The 17,874-nt window shown below is 38.8% G+C and overlaps 1 protein-coding gene across 1 annotated transcript in view; it reads right to left on the bottom strand.

The window, feature by feature from the left end:
* Positions 1-1,583: 1,583 nt before the first annotated feature.
* LOC114646296 (protein FAM124B) overlaps positions 1,584-17,874 on the bottom strand; it is a 29,814-nt gene continuing 13,523 nt past the window's right edge. Inside the window, exons 3-4 of the mRNA XM_028794424.2 lie at positions 4,236-4,981; positions 1,584-3,526 (exon numbers count right to left, since the gene is read on the bottom strand). Coding sequence (XP_028650257.2) covers positions 2,846-3,526; positions 4,236-4,981 — 1,427 coding nt within the window. The 3' untranslated portion in view covers positions 1,584-2,845. The remainder of the gene's footprint in view (positions 3,527-4,235; positions 4,982-17,874) is intronic.

Below are 17,874 nucleotides of genomic sequence, written 5' to 3' on the forward strand. Positions count from 1 at the left end.
CATTAAAGGAGCACAGTTTCCTAAGGGAAAAGAGCCTCCTCTGCCCTTTCCTGTATAGTTCCTCTGTGTTATGATTCCAACCTGTCATTGATGTGGACCCCCAAATACTTGTAGGGGTGGACCATCTCCACATCCACTCCCTGAAAAGTGACACGAGATAGAATGGAGACAGAATGCTGGGGTCAGTGGCTCACTTTATGTAGTTATATGGGATTTCCCATTCCATGACTCATCTACAGTGGTGAAGTGGTTCAGGACTCATCCATGCATGCCCATTGAATTCTTTCCTTCACAATTGCCATTCCTTAATCCTACCGAGGAGATTGTTTCTGCTTGTATTTTTTTTTTGGTACATTTTATTAATCCCTGAGGGGAAATTGTCTTTTTGCATGCCCTTTGAAGGTCAGAGTGCAGAGTAAGCTATTGTACAGAACCCCTGGAGCTGTAGATGGAAGGTTTATGACCACTGCCCTTACAAACAATTTCTTATGTTCAGTGCTATGACTGAGGGTTGTAGGACAATAACAGCAAGTGTCTTCCAGGTCTGGATTAGACATGCCTGGAGGCATTTCCCACATTGCACTGCCAAGGGAAATGTGACATTGACAAAAACATGGCACCTAATACCCAGGACTCTAGTGCTGGGTAGTATATTTGATTCAGATTATCAATCAAAGGGCAACCTTTTTACAAAATTGCACACTAACTGTATCATAAATAGAGTTACACGTCTGAATTCTCGCTCATGATCAGGGTTGTTTTAGAGTTTGATTGTAACTGTATAATGTCCAATACAGCAATATTTCATTTCAGTGAATATGCATCTTCTCTTTTTTGCACTGTTAGAATATCTGTGTGTACATCAGTGATATTTATGGTGGATTACAATAAAATTATGAAACAAGAATTGTGCTATTAAACTTAGTTTACAAAATTAGAAATGCAAAAATTTAGATTTAAAGTTAAATGACAAACACATTATGATGAAAGTGCCCATAATGCAACCTTACCATGCTTGGACATAGGGTACATTTTGCCTTGTGTGTAACATTTGAATGTTTTTTTGCATGTTGCCTTATATTCCTTTGGATTTACACCCACTCTGCCTTGTTGTTTGATAATTCCATACTAATTATTTGCAAGTGTGAATATCTTTAAGTGAGACAGGGGGTTGGGCCGTTGTCTGTTTTTCCTATGGACCTATTACAGTACATCCATGTTATATGTAAATGGCACACAACAGCATCTGAATCACCCCATCCACTTACTGTGCGACATTTGCAGCAAGTCCAGCAAGCCATTTGAAGACTTGCTTGATAGTTGAACTCAATTGTGAGGATATGGCCAGCAGTCTGTGGTTTTCCACTCTTGTACTGCATATCTTCTTAGAGTTTGTCATCCACACCTACAGTACATGTCATTTCCTGATCACTGATCACTGTCTTTGCAAAGTAAAACTGACATTGGGTCTGGTAAGTTGGTTGGATAGGCAAGCATGACTCAACATAACGGAAGGATAAAGAGCATTACAGAAAAAAAATATTTATTAGTTAGTAATGTGAGTGGAGTAAACGGTTCAAACAAATCTCCACACAATCTATTTCATAACAGATACATTATCCATACTTTGCCAGACACTTATAAATCCATTTCAGATGCACAGTTAAGAAAAATAAATAAAACAGTTAAGGTGGAAAATGAGGCATTTGTTAATATGGGAGTAATTTTGCTTTTCTTGCTTGCATTACGTTATTTTTAGGCAGATATACTAGATTGCCATCTGTTGACAACTAACAAACAAACAACAGTGGTTTCTTTTATTGAAATAAATTAATCAATAAATAATATTCTTTGTTAACACATTTTTGAAATGGTTTTGGCCAAAAAAAACCAGAAGAACAATGTGAACGAGTGCACAGTAAAATACTTTGGAATGAGTTACACTAATACAGTCAAAACAAGGATGCAAATTAAACTGTGGACAAAAAATAAATGGACATTTTTCAGATTTTCTGCAGTGCGCTTTTTCTAATGTAAAGCTTCCAATGCAGTTAAAGAATGATTTTAGTTAATTCAATCTGTAAAAAAAAAAAAAAAGTAAAAAACAATCCTGTAATATTAATGTGTTTGGCAACACAAGCAATGACAAGAAATTAGCACTATGCAATATATGCATGTAGTATTCAATTTAGCAATTGATTTCGTAAAGCACAATTTTTTTTCTTGGGTTCCTCAATGCTTCCTTGAATTGCCATTGTTGAAGACCTTTGAACATAATGTTTCAAGAATATTTCATTCTGCCAAACTTATCCCTTCAATCTCAGTTTGCATAACTTTTGTAAACTGTCGAAATTTGGTTGTCCTCACAGCAATACTTAGTAACTTATGATGTGTGACTATCTTTGTAAAGTACTGATACAGATTAGTGCCCTTAGGATTGATTTGCTTTTTAGGCGTTATCAGGAGTGTGACCATTTGGCTTGATCTGCAGACTAATGTAGAAGAAACAGAGGGGGAAGTGTAAGTAAAACCAGTGAAGTCACACGTTCATCTGACTTTTCCAGAGTTTAAATGTTGTTGGCCTGGAGGAAGAACATGACCCAACCAGACTCCAACCTGCTCTCTGCTGTTCCTACATGACCCAATATATAAAGGGGTCCCATCTTTCATCATCTTATTGACTAAATGGAAGCAGAACTTTGTGCTACTTATCAAAGTGCAACATGTATCGCTGGCACATCTACCCTAACCACCTCACACCATCTCAGCAATACGTGTGTATTATCCCATTTCCGAGCCCAAATATTTGGGACATCTTTATGGTTTGTTTTAAATTATATTGTCTTTAAATAAAAAATTCATCCTCCTCTTCATTTTTTTGTGTTTGGCTCTGAGGAAAAATATTCATTTGCTGTTGAAAACCAACAGAAGCAGCAATACCATTTGGATACTTCCTTGAAGAAGGCACTGAGCAAGCCATCGAGCTGGCTGCAGCAGAGCATCGGGCATCAGGCAAGCTATCTAGGACATCCTTCGAAAATCCATTGAAGGGACACTTTGTTTGTCCTGAGGTGGCTGTGTCCGCCACCATAAAGCCCGTGTCAACATTCATCTCAGATTCTTGTAAAGTGCTAAGGCAGTGTCTGGAGTCTGCGACATTATAACCAGTTGCGCCTGTGCTGCTACCTCCTTCAAAAGTGAGCTCAAGTCTTGACAGAGTTGCAGGGCTACTTCTTTGAGAGGAGTAGCAGGAGCTGCTTTGCGGAGTACTGCTACAGCTGTCCGAGCGTACATATTCGCTTTGTCTCGTTGTGTCACTCGTCTGTAAATTCGCACAAGGTTTCATGTGGCTCGAGTTCAATCCCGAGCTATGATGTACTTTGTTCTTGGAATGCCAATTTACGTTATATGGGAAAGCAGCATGATCGCACATCTGACGTCCTTGTGTGGACACAGAAACAACAGAGGTACTGCTTACTTCAAATGCCATACTCCTTTTGTGGTAAGACCTTGCATTTCCTTTCACCTGGAAAAATAAATGAGATGTAATCTATTAGGAGAGTATTCTCAGTGGTTATCACAGAGTGCAATCTCTTTAACTTTCAATACCTTGGATGCATAAAGGTGTAAACTCTCTAACTATTACTTTTCAGAAATTCAACAGGCTTTTGACGTCCATTGTGTATGATGCTAGAAGATAATAAAAATGGTCACTTGCACTGTCTAAGTGAAAGTGTGTGTGTGCTGGGGCTGTTTGCTGATGCATGGTAGGCTTGGTTGAATTCTTTATGAGAGTATTTCATGTTCCTAACTGCATAAATGTAAAGGGTAACTGGCACTGAGAACTTGGAAAGGTTGCATCCAAAAGGCTGGCAAGTAGTTACAGAGTTTAGTATATAGTCATAAAACAGAATCTTCGAATGTCACACTTGGAAGACTTGGTGACCCCAAGGATGTTGTTGCCTACCTTTCCTTTGTCTTAATTGGGTTACAATGCATATATAAATTCTGAGAACATTAACAAGAGGTACTGTTTTGCATTTATTTGCATAGCATCAATTTATTTTTCTGTTTCTATATCTCACCGTTCATTGCCTTCCTATATTTTCTACTTTTTACTCCTTCACTTGCACTGTGTCTCCTTTTTGTTTTTTTGGATTTTAATGCTTCTGTAATAATCAATTACAACAAAAGTCAGTTTCCCAAAAAGGAATTAAATAGTCAATTTAAATTACCTGAAAAATAATTTTGTTTCCATCATAATCCTCCGTTTGCCATCTTGTACTGCTGATAGGAGAACAGGGGTGAGGAAGAAGAGGCACCAGCTGACCAATCTCTTGCACCCTAAACTGGAGCACAGCAGATTCTTTCAACTCAACAGAAACTCCTGGAGGCAGCTGTTTTAAGGACAGCTGGATAGACAATGAACTGTTTGAATATAAAGTGAAATAGCAGAATCCCAGTTTTTGGGAGGTGGCCTCCCTTTGGAGGATTGTCTCATACATCCTTACGGTATCATCATAATTGTCATAACTACAGTACAACGTGACACGAACTATCTCACTTCCATAGTGAACTTGACGTACAGCCCACACTGGCATGTCTACATCCAGACTGTAAAAATCCTGACTGGAGATCAAGAATGGGACCATCTTCCCACCTGCACTTTCACTGTGATGGTACTGCCAAGGCAAATGCTGAAAAAAATCATGCACCTGCAAGATTCGCTCTTCACCGAAATCCTCATGAAGGAAAAGTATGATGGACAAGGAAGGGTATGAGGAAGACCTTTTGCAGGCTTCATACTTACTGTGCTTCACTGGCACAGCACGTTCCGACACTCTAAACAGGTGGATGTCAGGACTGACACATTTCAATAGATGGTTGAGAGTCTGTTGCAAAAGAAAGGATTCCCCAGGGTTTGCCAGCAGATGCACAGTCATCAGAAGAACGTCTTGCTGCTCCATTATTATAAAATCATCTGCCAAAATAAAAAGAAGCAGAAATTAAACTTAAAAAATAAACCGCTCTTTCTTCCCCATTATTTCTTTCTAACCACTCGTCTATTCTCCAAGGTTTCTGGCTTTGCCCTTAACACCAAATTTGCATGCTTTTGAAATTGCCCTCGGTAAAGCCGTCTGCTAAATATTAATAACTAGGGGGCTTCGCTCGCCAACCCTCGAATTTGGTTTTCCGGATACACACTTTTAAGATTTCTTTGAATTGTTGCTATTTCATTAGTTTCACTTTTATTTCAGAACTTCTGTAAAAACAATATTTGTAATCTTGCGAGTCCCAATATGCTGAGTCTTTTTAATGAGGTCAGGATAGGTTTCTCTGTTTGGAATTTCAGCACAGACAAAACAATCTACATCATCAGCATTTTATTTATTTATTTTTTTTTTTTTTACAAAGTAACAAAGTAAGTAGAGTTCTGCATTGGACTCCTGTCTGTAAAGTCGTGCTATTTTCCTCTCTCAGTTCCAAAAGCACATGGGGTTACCAAGGTGATACCCCAGCTTTTGTGTAGGTTTTTGTACAAGGGCTAGACAGAACGTTTTTGACTTCTGGGGTAAATGTAGCTTTTTAAATAAGCAGACAGATAAATATATATACACTATTAAATTAACCAATAAATGCATGTGCGGTAAACTCCGTTTTTGAAATTCTCAAGATTCTTTATTTGTCACATGCATAGTTATACAGGACAACACGCAGTGAAATGCATCCTGATCTGCTTATCAAAAACTGTGCAAAGTTAGAAGAATATCAGTTAGATTAACAAAAAGTCATAGATTGAAAGATAACAGTATAGTAGAACATAATAAATAAGTAAAATTATGTGAATAAAGTAGAATTAAGTGTTAAGGTGCAATAATGTAGTAATTATTTTTCAAAACCAAAGTTAGACTGGTGCATAGCTAAATGAGGCAGTTTGTTTGTTTGCGCTACTGCGATGTTTACTTTTTTATATTTTCTAATTTTCCTACTTTCATATCATTTAACTTTCTCCACATGTGTATAGCGCCAAGGTTTTTTTTTTTTTTTTGAGCCTTTCTAATTTCCCTGGTATCATAGTCTCTAACCTGCTCTGCATGTGTTTAGCGCCAATGTTTGTAAACATCTCTATGAAGTTCTACAGTAATCCCTCCTCCATCGCGCAGGTTGCGTTCCAGAACCCCCCGCGAAAGGTGAAAATCCGCGAAGTAGAAACCATATGTTTATATGGTTATTTTTATATTGTCATGCTTGGGTCACAGATTTGCACAGAAACACAGGAGGTTGTAGAGAGACAGGAACGTTATTCAAACACTGCAAACAAACATTTGTCTCTTTTTCAAAAGTTTAAACTGTGCTCCATAACAAGACAGAGATGACAGTTCCGTCTCACAATTAAAAGAATGCAAACATATCTTCCTCTTCAAAGGAGTGTGCGTCAGGAGCAGAGAATATCAGAGAGAGAGAGAGAGAGAGAAAAGCAAACAAATCAATAGGGCTGTTTGGCTTTTAAGTATGCGAAGCACCGCGGCACAAAGCTGTTGAAGGAAGGCAGCAGCTCACACCCCTCCGTCAGGAGCAGAGAATGTCAGAGAGAGAGAGAGAGAGAGACAGATAAAAACAAACAATCAAAAATCAATACGTGCCCTTCGAGCTTTTAAGTATGCGAAGCACTGTGCAGCATGTTGCTTCACGAAGCAGCTGCACAAAAGGGAGCAACGTGAAGGTAATCTTTCAGCATTTTTAGACGAGCGTCCGTATCGTCTAGGTGTGCGAACAGCCCCCATGCTCACACCCCCTCCATCAGGAGCAGAGAATGTCAGAGCAAGAGAGAAAAGTAAGTTGGGTAGCTTCTCAGCCATCTGCCAATAGCATCCCTTGTATGAAATCAACTGGGCAAACCAACTGAGGAAGCATGTAACAGAAATTAAAAGAGCCATAGTCCGCAGAAATCCGCGAACCAGCAAAAAATCTGCGATATATATTTAAATATGCTTACATATAAAATCCGCGAAAGTCGAAGCGCGATATAGTGAGGGATTACTGTACTTTGTCTTTTACTCACTGTCATTTAATTCTGAGCCGGATTGGACGTGCTTTTTTTTCAATTCCACTTGTTCCGGGCTGATAATTACTTTCCTTATTTTCTGAATTTGCACCTCGATTATTCTTTTTTGCTCTTTTTTCTGTCCAACGCATTTGAGTCTCTTTTCTCCGCGCTTTTCTTTATTCTTCGTTTAATTGTCGACGTTTCATTTCTACCCTATTCATTTCATTTCTACCGTATTGACCTTATACATTTTATATGCACTGAGAGCCCTGGAGCTGTGTGTGCTGCATGACTGCCTTTACACTACTGATTTGTTTTTTTTTTTTATATTGCTTGTAAGTAGGGTGTGTCTTGCAAGACTCTCGTTCTATGTTCCCGTGAGACGCACCGTGGCAGGTCTCTTTCGTCTTGCGGGTCTTTAAATGATCTTCCGAGAAAGATCACGTATTGTAGACTATCAGGACAGGGGACAGGATTTCTTCTTATAATAGATAGATAGACAAGAATAACTTCAGATGTTACCTTAGAAAAACTTTTCTCTATTTTCAACCAATTGCAACTCAACAACTCTCCTGGTGGGTTAACTGTTTGCCTTGATTTGTTGTTCGAAAGTACTCACGTCAGTGTGCCAAAAAATCTGGGGCCTCTTGTACTATGCATAAGCCCTTATCATTTGCAAAAAATCTGCATTTATAAAACAAACATGATGTGAAAATTGTCTTAAACGTATGGGATGTTTTCACCATCCAGAAGTCCTACACAGATTTCTTGATGTTGGCATTTCAGCAAATCCAGGAACCAGGACGAATAAAGTAAAAAAATCTCATGTTATTTCACATTTCAATGATGCGTGTGTCACATTCTGATGTTCTTGAATTAATTATATCACAATTTTATTGACATATTATCTCAAAACAGCTGTCTTCAATGTTGGTAATAATACCTAATGAACACACATAATGTTAAATTGCCTTAGTTATCTACAAATAGAGTGTGTTGGTTTTTATGGAGGATATCACCAATGACAGGCTAAAGCAAGTTCTCTGGTGTTGCAATGAACTTTTGGCTTATAAGCCATTTTAAACTTCCAAGAGCCAGACTCTGAAATCTTGTGTGCTGGAAGGTGTTTGGCAATAGGCACTTTCAGTGTGAACTGACTGACTGGTCAGGAACTCTTGTAGTCATCCCTGAGCTGCGTCATGCAAACTGTATGGGGTGGCATACTTAAGATGCTACCCACATACATGCAATGTCCTCTCCATCAGGGTGAGCAAGCCAAGATCAACAAAGGCAAGAGATTGATGATTTTCCTAATGTAATTGGTGCAATTAACTGCACACACTGCAATAAAGGTGCCATCACAGAATGATAATATGCTATGTTGAAATGTGTCTGGCGGCACGGTGGCATGGTGGGTAGCACTGCTGCCTCGCAGTTGGGAGACCTGGGTTCGATTCCCGGGTCCTCCCTGTGTGGAGTTTGCATGTTCTCCCTGTGTCTGCGTGGGTTTCCTCCAGGTGCTCCTGTTTCCTCCCACAGTCCAAAGACATGCAGGTTAGGTGGACTGGCGATTCTGAATTGGCCCTAGTGTGTGCTTGGTGTGTGGGTGTGTTTGTGTGTGTCCTGCGGTGGGTTGGCACCCTGCCTGGGATTGGTTCCTGCCTTGTGCCCTGTGTTGGCTGGGATTGGCTCCAGTAGACCCCCGTGACCCTGTGTTCGGATTCAGCGGGTTGGATAATGGATGGATGGATGGATGGATGAAATGTGTCTGACTAATGTTGTGCAGTTCAACCCACCATTCCTTTATTTTTTCCAAAAGTAGTGTGGGAAGCAGGCTTCAGGTTCATGCTGTGTGCAATGATTGGCTTTGGCTTCTTGGTAAGTAAGCCTAATTAATAGGATTACAGTTCAGTACAGTACATTTCAGACAACTTGTATTATCTTTCTGTGATAGACGGTACACCAAAAGAGGGGATATGTAATATAAAGCACTCTGGCACATGATAGGTGAGGAAACAGACCATTGGTTCATTAAAAAGGTAGACAGCGGTGCTTGGACTCATCAGACGGCATGCTGATGTACAGCCCCTCAAAGGTTTTCTGAGTTGTAATACAGTAGCTTGTGCAGATGTGTTTACAGGTTCCGTGAGAATGCTCTTAATATCTCACAGTTCTGTGCATAGAGCCTGCATCAATTCACACTCTGGGCACTGCATGAGGGCACATTGCCATTGCTCTTCCCACTCAGCAGCTCCATCTCTTGTTTTTTTTGTTTTTTTCTTTCATTTATAACTCCCGCAGAGAGATCAGGAAAAAGAATGTTTTTGCGATTCTCTTCTTTAGTCAGTAACACCTCAAATTCACATTCACTGAAGTATCTTTTTCTGCCCTTTTTTCCTCTGTTCTTCCATGGTCTGTAGTAAAGAGGTTGCTCAAGAACACGGGCAATTTCGTATGGTAATTAGATCATTAATATTCAAAACAGGTGTGTTTATGGCACATACATACAGTTACTGACAGGCAGTGACGGAGAGTGGCTGAAAGCATGGGCACTGTTTTTAGCTGATTTGAGATTTATAAAGGAACTCCAACTTGGTGCATGTATGGTTTAATAAATTTAATTTTTTGTTTGCCTTTTGAGCATAAGAAGCATTTTAGCATGGGATCCAAGCAAGGTTTTATACACGAGGCCCCCAGTTTTGTTCTGCATCAAATGTGCGGTGTAGCTTTACTCTCAAAAGTAATCATGTTTTATACAAATCCTTCAATAAGCAGTTTCATGTAGTGTTATCCTGTGACACTAGTTCATTTCCCAGGCACATTTGATACAGTATATGTTAGGGATGTTAAAATTCTGGTAAACTTTTTTTTTTGCTGCGCTTAAAATCAAGAACATTTAAATGTTTATACAAAATTCAAAATCAGATTATTGGCTGCCAAAACTGGCAGATTTACAGTAACCTATTTCAACCTATTATTGTATATTCCGTTAAGCAGTAGAAGGTCGCTTGGATGTCACTGTGCCTCTATAATGTCTGCTAGTATGTCAAGAAATCTTGGCTAGTTATTTCAGGTTTTATGTTTTAGTAGCTGGTTGATGCCTAAATGTTAGGTGGTTGGGAAATCATATTGCGCTTTCTTTCAACTTGGGAAAAAGGGAATAAAGTAAAAAGGAATCTGAACAATGATAAATTAGAACTTTAATAAACTAAATAAGAAACATATATGCAACACAGAGTACACCAGTTGTTAGTTTAGACACACATGGTGCGCTCACCTCCCATTACTGGAAATGGCAAGTAGTGACTCAGGTCAGGAAAGGCCATGCTTTATGCAACTGTTCTCAGTATGGCAATTTCTTTCTCATTAATATTGTTCTAAGTGAACGCTAACACAGATTGCTTAATTTGGAAAAAGAACAACAATAAAACAAAGGGAAAAAAACTCTAAAAGCACAGATGCTTCTGTTTTAGACTGAACATTTCAACAACTGTTTTCTTTTACAATAGGACAGTCCAGGTTGGCTCCATGCTTCCTGGTAGCCTCTTGAACCCTTGAACCATTCATAACATACTCGAGGATGAGCCAGGCAAATGAGGACATCCACAGTCCACAAGGGATTGGTGCAAATTGTTGGGTACTTTTATTTACAACAACAAATATTCAAAAATGCAGTGCTTCAAGTCCTCAGTAAATAAATAATCCATAAAAACAAGGTGCCAAGTGAAGGTTAAAATATTCAATAAATGCATTTCATAAAAATGAGGTTAAAATCTCTGGCAGTATCTATCCTTTATAAAATTCATGAGCACATGCACTTTAAAACTCATTCAAATCTTGCCTAAAAAGACTACCCTCTTCTGACTTACTTTTAAATAAACTTGACCAAAGCCATATTCTTTTTCTATTCTTCTGTAACAAAATCAATCCATCCATCTTTCAAACCTACAAATACAGAGCAGGGCCACAGGGCTGCTGAAGCCTATCCTATCTTTGTTATGAATTTCCCCTTGGGATTAATAAAGTATCTATCTATCTATCTATCCATCCTAGCAAGTATTGTGCACAAAGCAGAAACAAGCCCTAGACAGGGCAACAGACTGTCACAAGATGAACACACACATACACACATAAAAAAAAAACTCTAAAAGCACAGATGCTTCTGTTTTAGACTGAACATTTCAACAACTGTTTTCTTTTACAATAATAGGACAGTCCGGGTTGGCCTAGCAAGCATATAGGTTGAGGTTTTTGCAAATTTATTTTAAATAAAAAAACACTGAGAAATCACATGTACATAAGTATTCACAGCCTTTGCTCAATACTTTGTCAATGCACCTTTGGCAGCAATTACAGCCTCAAGTCTTTTTGAATATGATGCCACAAGCTTGGCACACCTATCCTTGGCCAGTTTCGCCCATTCCTCTTTGCAGCACCTCTCAAGCTCCATCAGGTTGGATGGGAAGCGTCGGTGCACAGCCATTTTAAGATCTTTCCAGAGATGTTCAATAGGATTCAAGTCTGGGCTCTGGCTGGGCCACTCAAGAACATTCACAGAGTTGTCCTGAAGCCACTCCTTTGATATCTTGGATGTGTGTTTAGGGTTATTGTCCTGCTGAAAGATGAACCGTCGCCCCAGTCTGAGGTCAAGAGCGCTCTGGAGCAGGTTTTCATCCAGGATGTCTCTGTACATTGCTGCAGTCATCTTTCCCTTTATCCTGACTAGACTCCCAGTCCCTGCTGCAGAAAAACATCCCCACAACATGATGCTGCCACCACCATGCTTCACTGTAGGGATGGTGCCAGGTTTCCTCCAAACGTGACGCCTGGCATTCACACCAAAGAGTTCAATCTTTGTCTCATCAGACCAGAGAATTTTCTTTCTCATGGTCTGAGAGTCCTTCAGGTGCCTTTTGGCAAACTCCAGGCGGGCTGCCATGTGCCTTTTACTAAGGAGTGGCTTCCGTCTGGCCACTCTACCATACAGGCCTGATTGGTGGATTGCTGCAGAGATGGTTGTCCTTCTGGAAGGTTCTCCTCTCTCCACAGAGGACCTCTGGAGCTCTGACACAGTGACCATCGGGTTCTTGGTCACCTCCCTGACTAAGGCCCTTCTCCCTCGATCGCTCAGTTTAGATGGCCGTGCAGCCCTAGGAAGAGTCCTGGTGGTTTTGAACTTCTTCCACTTACGGATGATGGAGGCCACTGTGCTCATTGGGACCTTCAAAGCAGCAGAACGTTTTCTGTAACCCTCCCCAGATTTGTGCCTCAAGACAATCCTGTCTCAGAGGTCTACAGACAATTCCTTTGACTTCATGCTTGGTTTGTGCTCTGACATGAACTGTCAACTGTGGGACCTTATATGGACAGGTGTGTGCCTTTCCAAATCATGTCCAATCAATTGAATTTACCACAGATGGACTCCAATTAAGCTGCAGAAACATCTCAAGGATGATCAGGGGAAACAGGATGCACCTGAGCTCAATTTTGAGCTTCATGGCAAAGGCTGTGAATACTTATGTACATGTGCTTTCTCAATTTTTTTATTTTTAATAAATTTGCAAAAACCTCAAGTAAACTTTTTTCACGTTGTCATTATGGGGTGTTGTGTGTAGAATTCTGAGGAAAAAAATGAATTTAATCCATTTTGGAATAAGGCTGTAACATAACAAAATGTGGAAAAAGTGATGTGCTGTGAATACTTTCTGGATGCATTGTATCTCAGGGGCCAATTTAGCATCACCAATCCATCTAACCTTCATGTCTTTGTTTTGTGGGAGGAAACCAGAGCCCCCAAAGAAAACCCATGCAGACATGAGGAGAACATGCAAACTGTGCAGGGAGTTACCAGGATTTGTAGCACAGTCTCCTTTTAGTGAGGCATGTACATATGTTATAGCTATAGGATACAATGTACAGGTCTTAAAATGTGAAATAAAACAGTCACTTAGAAGGGAAAAGTGTCAAGAAGAACGCAGTGAGTGAAAACTTAAGGTAGGACTTGAATTCCAGACTGTGTATTAATAAGAGAGTCAGAAGACTGAAATAACCTTCTATATTGTTTCTCCTTGTGTGTAAATAAACAACATGTTTTTAATAACCAAATAATTTTTTACAAGAAAAATGTTATATAAAATAGACATTTTACAAATCTATGTTTTTGGGACCTTTTACACTACCCCCCAGGCTTTTTGCATCTTCACTTAATAGGAACAAAATTAATAAATGAACAAAATATTGATTCTTTACCTTTCATTACATTAAGGCTTAAAAATACAATGTGTTTAGTGACCTGCTGACCTTACTTCCAACACAATTATTTTTCTTTATACATGCCAGCTGTCATTTCCAAGTTCTTGTTTATGGAGGTGTTATCATTCTGGGTTTCAGTTACCAAATTATTTGGACAGTCTGCATAGCACACATTTTGGCGCACTACTGTAGAGTTTAGATGCTAACAAACCAGACATTTTTCATCATTCTGTTAATACATTCATTTACTATCTTGCATAAGCCACAAACCAGAGTGTGAGATGAACTAGCAGTTTTCAGGAACAAATTGAACAATAAGATCCATTAGCTATGCTAGATGAAATCTTACTACTATATTATTATACCAAAATTCAACTTTTACTATGGATCATGCACTGGTACAGTAGGCACTGTTGTTGACTCAAATTATACTGTTTCCTGTAGCTCAGTTCTGATTTAAAGTGCCCCCTGCATGAAGAAGGAGTAGTCTTCCCATTTTTGCATGGATTTCTTAGCACAGTCTAAAAGCATTCTTGAATGCTGGTTAAAAACAAAGCATCCAAAGGAGAAGTGAACAGTAGAAGTGTCAGTGTGTTCACTAGGGTACAGTCCCAACTCCTCATGACCCCCAAAAGGGTATAATAGTCTTAAAAATTTATATTTTTTAAAATATTACTTTTGAATATATGATATGCAAACTGCAGATGACTGCTTTGCTACATCTTAAACCGAGTATAGACAGTGCTTTTTATTTAAAGTGACATATACAGAATAAAATATAAATACAGTGGGGGGAAAATAAGTATTTGATCCCCTGCTGAATTTGTAAATTTGCTCACTTACAAATAAATGAACACAGTCTCTAATTTTTATGGTAGTTTCATTTTAATGAAGAGAGACAGAAAATCAACTAAAAATCCAGAAAAAAAAATTACATAAAAGTTATGAATTGATTTGCATGCCACTGAGTGAAATAAGTATTTGATCCCTACAACCCAGCTAGAATTCTGGCTCCCACAGATAGGGCACACAGATTACAATCTATCAATTACAGATACTCCTGATCTCAACTCATTATGTGTGTAAAGCACACCTGGATATCCACTGGCAAACTTAAGACGTGCCTGTACATGTGTCTCCTTGACCAGGGGGACCTTGTGGGGGCTGCAAGATTTCAATCCATTACAGCGTAGTGTGTTACGAATGGTGTTCTTGGTATCTGTGGTCCCAACTGCCTTCAGATCATTAACAAGCTGCTCCTGTGTACTTTTGGGCTGATCCCTCACCTTTCACATGATCATCCTCACCCCATGAAGCAAGATCTTGTATGGAGCTCCAGACCGAGGGTGATTGATGGTCATTTTATATTTCTTCCTCTTCCGAATAATCACACCAACAACTGTGGATTATTAGTATGTCCCACCACCAATTAGTAAGGACATATTGTTATAAATGGGGATCTACACATGCTATTGCAATTTAAGTCTCCTTTCAGCAATACATGATATCTGAAGAGCATACATGACAATCAGCCCAATGTGAATGTGGTGAATCTTTAGATTTACCTTCACAAAAAGCAACACAACAAATTACTCGGTGGGACGAAAGATGACATTGCTGCCATTAGTGAGAGATGAAAGGAGGAAAAAAAATACATCAAGACTCCAAAAAGAAGAAATGACAATAGACAGCTCCGCCTTGAGTCCCTCCAAAGAGCCTGGAGCAAAGTCAGGTAGCGTCAGAGTCAGGGACTCAAGATGGAGCTATCTATTGTAACTTCTTTTTGGATTGTTTTTTTAAGCCATTGGTTATTGCAGTTTGGATCTAATCAGGCTTCCAGGCCCATAACTTTTTGTGAGATTTCTCACCATACATGGACATATGCCTATACTTATAGGGACTGCTGAAACGGACTTATGACCAAATGTAAAACTGTTCAAACTACATATGAGGAAGACCAGTTGTAAAATGAATTAGACCAAGTCACTGTTTTTTTCTACTTGGTGAGAACATAAATTTAGCAAATTTCTCAGTTAGTATTCAAGTGGCTTCCAATTTCAAATGCCATGGTACTGATATTTCCAGTTCACTTTCTTAACTTGTGCTAGGTGTGGCAGAATGTTGGCAGACATAATGAAAGACTCTAATCATTCAAGTGTTCACTTTCACCTTAGATTACCATTAGGTTGTAATTGTAACCAGTATCCTCTTTAAGAAGTGGCCTGGTGTGTGCAATTTTTATTTTGTGTGTGTGAGCAACAAGTTCTAAAATCCAACAGTTTTTGCGTGCCAGTATTAGCAATGTATTTCTGTAAAAACACACAATAAAATCATACATATGAATATTTACTGTATTGCATATTTAATGTTAAATATTAAAAAAAATTAACTGAATTTATATGACAAAGTTCTTCTATAAAAAGTTTATTTCGACTCAATATGTCACTCAATATTCAAAAAGTTTCTCTTCCACAGTTTTCGGTCTTCAATAAGTTATGAACTATGAACATTAACAGTCTGTTCAGAGTTTAATTCTCATCAAGTTTTCCAAGTGCTTGGCATCCAAACTATTTCTTGATTTGATTTTATATTGTTCATTAGCCTAAGTCCTCTTTCACACACAGCACTCGAGGCCTGGAATGTGCTAGAAATGTTCAAAGGTGAAAACAATTCAGTGAAGTGATCCTGTTGTTTAGTAAATGAAACCATATCCGAAAATGTCTCTACAGTTCCTGTTTCTAATTTTACCTTATTTAGTAATCTTGAAATTTGTTTAGTGGTTTAAATGCTATCACATCTGCCTCTTTGATAAGTTATTCAAATTTTGTCTAATTAACAGATAACCTGCAAAAACTTTTCCAAATAGTCCTTAGCTCTAAAGTCTCAATATCACTTGTCAGGAGAATGTCTTTACAAGCAACATCTATGCCCACGTCCTCATGGTCGGCCAAACAATGTTGCTCTGATAAGTGTGGAAGGGATTGCCACAAAAAAACAGCTACACCTTTTCATTTGCCCTGCATGACTGATGTGCCATCCGAGGTAAACATTATCATCTGGCCGAAATTTAACTTGTTTTCTATATAATGCTGTTGAAAAGCCCCAAGAATAGATGAACTGTCACATGCTGTTAACTGTATGATGCCAGTGAACACAGTTTTATGAATGGATTCATTTTCATTTCTAAATTTAACACATACAATTAAAGTCTTTGAAACTGATACATCAATTGATTTATCGACTGGCAAACTGACTTTCTAATTTCATTTAACATGTCCAGTTTTGGTGTAATTCTTACTTCACCAACAATCCAGGATTTTCATGTACTTGGCAACATGATTACGAATATCCAGGACAGTCAAATCAGAAGTATTTATTTTCACAGACAACAAAATGTTATCTATTAAAACTTTTACCTTGTCAGGAGCCGCTTGTTTTCACTGCACAAATTCTTTCCAGTCTTCATGTTCTTGCTTAGATTCTGTTAGTGTTAAATGTTTTCTTCAATAAAACTTCTGAATGACTTTAAAGCTTTTTGTTCTTTATTTCACCTCATACAATTTCTTGTATTAGGAATTTGTTAGTTTTCGCATACCCCTTGGGGTCAGAGCACAGGGTCAGCCATTGTACAGCGCCCCAGAGCAATTACAGGTTAAGGGCCTTGCTCAAGGGACCAGCTGAGTAGGATCTCTTCTGTCAGTGACGGGGATTTGAACCAGCAACCTTCTGGACACCAGTGCAGATCCTTAGCCTCAGAGCCACCACTCCGCCGTTATGAGATTTCTGGTTCAAATTGAGATGGTCCACATTCCTGTCACTCCATGCTTTTTCCCTGAAGTCCATTCATTGAAAGATCTGCTTTCAAATATATTTTGCAAATTACACCATCGGTCTCCAAGAAGTTAAAATTTTCCCCCAGAGGCACATATTGTCAGGCGCTACATAGTAAGTCCATTTTATCAAAACATACTGGAGTCAGCCATTCTGTTTTACTTAGATTTACTACTTGAATTCTCTTCAGCTTTTCACTTAGACATGGTTAAAAGTTACAAAGAAAAAACAGCACAGATCGTTTCATACATCACAATTTTGTATGAAACTTGTTTAAATCCGATTGGTAATTGATTTCACTTTAATTTCTATTTAGTTTTTTGAAAGTGGAGGCTATTCGTGAGTGATAATGTAAAATCTGTGATCGACACTCCTAAAATGTAAGAGACTACACACGTTACCAGCTCAGATGGAACACTGGCCAAGACCTACTTTTGAATTGCCAGTTGCCATCGATGGTTTACAAGTGGATGTTCCGGTTACTTCCCAAGCTATCGACAGGGCTATGCATTTTCCCCCATTTCTAACTATGCTTGTATTATGAAGAAGGACCCTATTCTCACTCATGAGGAGACTCCAAAATCCCCGCTCTTCTAATGCTGACAGTGGAATGTTAGTAAAATTAAAAAAAGATGAAACTAGTTTGCAAGACCATAAAAGTGGAGGAACACTGAGGTAGAATACCACATTTTTACCACTTAAAAGAACTAGGCTCCAAAATTCATGTAATCCGGACAACTCCA

This window comes from Erpetoichthys calabaricus, chromosome 2 (genome assembly GCF_900747795.2).
Source record: "Erpetoichthys calabaricus chromosome 2, fErpCal1.3, whole genome shotgun sequence".
NCBI classification, from domain to species: Eukaryota; Metazoa; Chordata; class Cladistia; order Polypteriformes; family Polypteridae; genus Erpetoichthys; species Erpetoichthys calabaricus.